The 4,344-nt window shown below is 42.8% G+C and overlaps 1 protein-coding gene across 1 annotated transcript in view; it reads right to left on the bottom strand.

Moving 5' to 3' along the window:
* Positions 1 to 2,677: 2,677 nt before the first annotated feature.
* TSC22D1 (TSC22 domain family member 1) overlaps positions 2,678 to 4,344 on the bottom strand; it is a 110,133-nt gene continuing 108,466 nt past the window's right edge. Inside the window, exon 3 of the mRNA XM_075852270.1 lies at positions 2,678 to 3,381. Within this exon, the coding sequence (XP_075708385.1) occupies positions 3,097 to 3,381 (285 nt within the window). The 3' untranslated portion in view covers positions 2,678 to 3,096. The remainder of the gene's footprint in view (positions 3,382 to 4,344) is intronic.

Here is a 4,344-nt window from a genome sequence, read left to right as displayed (position 1 = left end):
GAAAACAGCGTAGCTCAGCGAGTTACGCGGTTTCCGTAACTTGACCGTGTATGCGGTTTTCGTAGGTATCGAGTTCCGTAAACAGCGTAGCTCGCGGTGCTACGCTGTTCCCGTAACTCCCATTCACTTCTATCGTAGTTACGGAAACAGCGTAGCTCAGCGAGCACTCGGCTGTTTCCGTAACTCCCGACCACCTAACCAGGAAGTGGCCAAGTGACAGCGGAGCCGAGTAAGATAGAATGGGGTTTAGGGGGCCCCATTCTAGAGATAGGTGGGACCCGCATCTATCTAACAATTATGACATATCTTGTGGATATATGAAATATCCTTCATGGGAAGACCCCTATACATGCCGCGATCGCTACTGACCGTGGCATTTAACTAAACGACCAGGAACAGCGCCATTGCTGTTCCTGGCCGCTAGAGCAGCATGTCAGCTGTAAAACACAACTGACACCTGCAGTGTATGGAGCGGGTGAGCCCGCTCTGCTCCAATCATCTCCTCTCCATGCTGTGCCGGCACATCATGGGCCGGGAAGGGGTTAAGTAAGAAGCGGTCAGGGGGCCCCGGCGCTGCTGGGTCCTTTGGCTGCCGACTATAAGATGCAGGGACTTTTTAGCAAGATTTATTCTTGCTAAGAAAAAGGCGTCTTAATAGACCGAAAAATACGGTATATATATATATATATATATATATATATATATATATATATATATATATATATATAAATAGAAATCTTGTAGCACTCCAAAATGTGAAAAATAAGTGGTTTATTCAGCTGTTTGTTGGCTGAATAAACCACTTATTTTTCACATTTTGGAGTGCTGCAAGATTTCTATTTTTATATACGGCTTCGTCCTTGGATCTGGACGACTTGCTTGGCACCTATACACTTGTCTCTAGTGAGTGCTGCTGCTTTCTATTGCTATATATGTTTGTTTATAGCACATACTTATACATTAATGACATAGCAAGTATACCACGGTTTCTATTAAATAAAACAACAAAACGCTGAAAATAGCAGAGAAATGACAGGTCTTAACCACACCCGGAGCAGAAAACAAATGAAATCCACCAGGGATTTGGAAAAAAAGGCAGACAGCCAAATATAGTAAACGATTCTGAAACTAAAGCAGGTACGGAAAAAATTCCTCAGAAATGGCAGAAGATCACTGAAAGCCAATATATAATATAGCTGTTGTAATAGACCTTAACATCTCATGCCAGCATGCTCGGGCTCTCAAGATTTGTAAAACCACGTAACATTTTCCATGTAATCCTCATGTGCCTGAAGGCTGTTTGTATGGGAAACCCTTCTTGGCTTGGTTTAAAAGGAGGGGGGGGGGGGCGGCGGCTGTTGCTAAGCAAAGCTGTGTCTCATAATAAATCTAAGCTCAGCTTTAACTCGCTGCATTTTGGAATATGCCAGCACAGCACATTTTCCAAGAAAAGTCCAACTAACGATAAAGATCTGGGTGTGCAGCGAAGATCGGGGTGCTTTCTGCGTTACTGGAAGTTCCATTGAGCGTTTCTAGCCATTTAAAGAGCAAGCTGAAGTACTCCGACTCTTCTTTACCAACAATGTATGCTTTATTGAAAGTTGACAAGTGCAACAGTTAAATACAATGACGTGTTACAACTGTTTAGAGAACATGCACAACGTATGCATACTACCGAACAGCTCAAATATCCCATAATGTTAGCAGAAAGTGGTCAGTATCTGGAGTGATTAAACCAAAAACTTCAGTGAACTGGATTTTACTTCAAAAAAGATACTCACCGGCCGAGGCCAATTCAATAAAAGAATACGCAAAACGTGGCATGAATCTGCCAAGTCCTCATCCAGATTGTAACAACCGATGACTCTACAGCTTTTGTTAAACTACAAGTTCCAGCGTTCTCAGCCAACGAGAATCAAAAAGCGCATGCCGTGAGACTTGTACTTCAATAACAACCAAAGAGCCGCAGGTTGCCTAACTCTAACCTAAACGGTTGTGCCAGTGTGCTCTTGGCTAATGCCTTAAGTGCCAGGAGAACTTGCGTCTCCAGTTCTCCTGGTGACTCAAAGGGTAGCAGCTTTAAAAAAACAAAAACAAAAAAAAACTTCAGTTCAGCCAATGAAACCACTAAATTTCAATCTGTACAACCTAAGTAGTACTTACAAGTTTTTCCTATTTTACAGAGTACTTACACTACATACACAAATATACAGGAGGCAAATAAACTTCATTGAAAGAATAATAATATTCCTAGTTTCCAAAAGCATCTTCTCATAGCGGATCAGCGCATCCAATCCGATCGATAAGAGATATTGCAAGTGAAGGGCTCAGTTGACCAATAGTAAATAACCAGGGTGTCCACTTCAATATACCATTACCCACTGGGAATGTGCCTGTGTGGCATAAAATTCTCCTCCTCGTGGCAGAGGAATCAAAAACTTGAGTTGCTTCCAGTCCAATCCACTGATTTGCCACCTTTCTGCCCGACCATACTTGCATTGTTTACAGCTGTGCACTTTATAGGCGGAATACAATAAAATAATTAAAAAAACAAAAAAGAAAAACATTTTTGAATGGATCACAGCTCGTATACAATGCAGTGTCCCGAATATTTACACTCTCGCTTGTGGTCCATTGTAGGACAGACCATTCCCAGTGCAACACGCTTCAAAGGAGGTGGAGTGAGACGGCTCTTTAATACTGAAAACTGGATGTCTGCAACTAAGCGGATCGCTGTAGTAGAGCGGGAGGCGAGTATTTCTACCGGCGCCTTATAAATAATGGAGATCAGAGGCACATCCAAGGGTGAAAGAATCGTGTGAATTCTGCAGTCACTGAAATTATTAGGACACTTCATAGCTATAAAAGAAGGCCGAGATCCTGGCCACCTCCTCAGTAAATGTCAAACTCCAAGCTTTTAAAGCACTCAAATCCATGTCACCATCAGATGGTATTATATACGGCGCTCTGCTGAATAATAGGACCTGATGGTAACAAAACTCTTCAGCACTTGTTACAATGGTGTAAATGTATGCTCACTGGAAACGTCAACTTGAATTAAGCCCCATTGCAAGGTATTGTGAAGAAATAAAGCGGCTACGCGGATGGGCCCGAGCTTTGTGAAGCTGGCTGTGCCGGTGCTGAAGTGCTTGCTGCAGCCTGTGAGGATGATGAAGATGAGGAGGAGGAGGACGACGAGGGAGGAGAACCGCTCTGAAGCTGAGCCTGGAACTGGGCAAGCTGCTCGGGGCTCGCCAGGGTCTTTAATAAGCTGTTCTCCTGTTCCAGCTGTGAGTTCTTCTCAATCAGCTCCTTGATTTGCTCCTTGAGGACTTCCACTTCTTCCCTTACAGCATACATCAGGTGGCTCTTAACCAAGTCCTATAAGAGAAATAAGCCATCATGAATCCATTCCCGAGCAATATGGGCTTTATGCAATTGGAACAGGGTGCCATGCAAATAATAATGCATTCTAGAATATGGGGCAAAGTCAGCTTCACATAGATGGAACTGGCCACCACAAATCGCACAGTAGATCATGAATGATCAAACCCTCCAGGTACCAGTTTATTTTTTCTTATACAAGCAGTGTATGTTTTTTTGCTTATGAGTGACGTATTGCCAGTGTATGGTATACATCACAAGCTTTACATGACTTCTACATCAAACGGATGCCATAATAGTCTATGGGTGACGGATGCCTGTGACTGATGCCTAACACTAGCATCCGTCACCCATAGACTATTATAGGATCCGTTTAACAAATGACATCTACTTTGCACGGATCCCATAGTGGACGGATGCCGCTATTAGACATCCGAAACAGCCCACGTATACATCTGGAGCTTTTCTGGCGGATGCATTAAATGGAGGCTAAAAACGTGATCTGAATGGGGCCTAAACTGTCCTCAGATGGCACAAGCAAGTACCAAGTTTGTCCAATTCATCCTGAAATTTGGTCAAACTGAACGGTTGCTACATGTGTCCCAACTTGCCAGAGTTAATAAACGACTGGTAGGGTCACACAGACACAATGTCGGGCCAATGGTCTAACGCTGCTATATTAGTATTTTGTAAGTCCAGTTGGGCTATCGACAGTGGAGATAGATTATGAGGAGACGACTAGAAAGCTTATACGTGTCCGCTATTATTATGTAATATGATTCCAATCTAATCATTTCTTTAATGAATAACCCATTCATTTACTCACTCTGTTCCACACAATTTGTAAATAGAACAACGGAGATGTGTCTGAAGTGCTCAAGAATTTAGATTAGGAAAATATGAAACAAAATGAAAAAGTCTCATCTGCTTCTTGGTTAGGCAAAGGTTGACAGAAGCAGC

The sequence above is a fragment of the Rhinoderma darwinii genome, chromosome 2, assembly GCF_050947455.1.
Source record: "Rhinoderma darwinii isolate aRhiDar2 chromosome 2, aRhiDar2.hap1, whole genome shotgun sequence".
Classification (NCBI taxonomy): Eukaryota; Metazoa; Chordata; class Amphibia; order Anura; family Rhinodermatidae; genus Rhinoderma; species Rhinoderma darwinii.
Note: the sequence above shows the minus strand (reverse complement) of the source record. Positions and strands in the feature narration are given on the sequence as shown.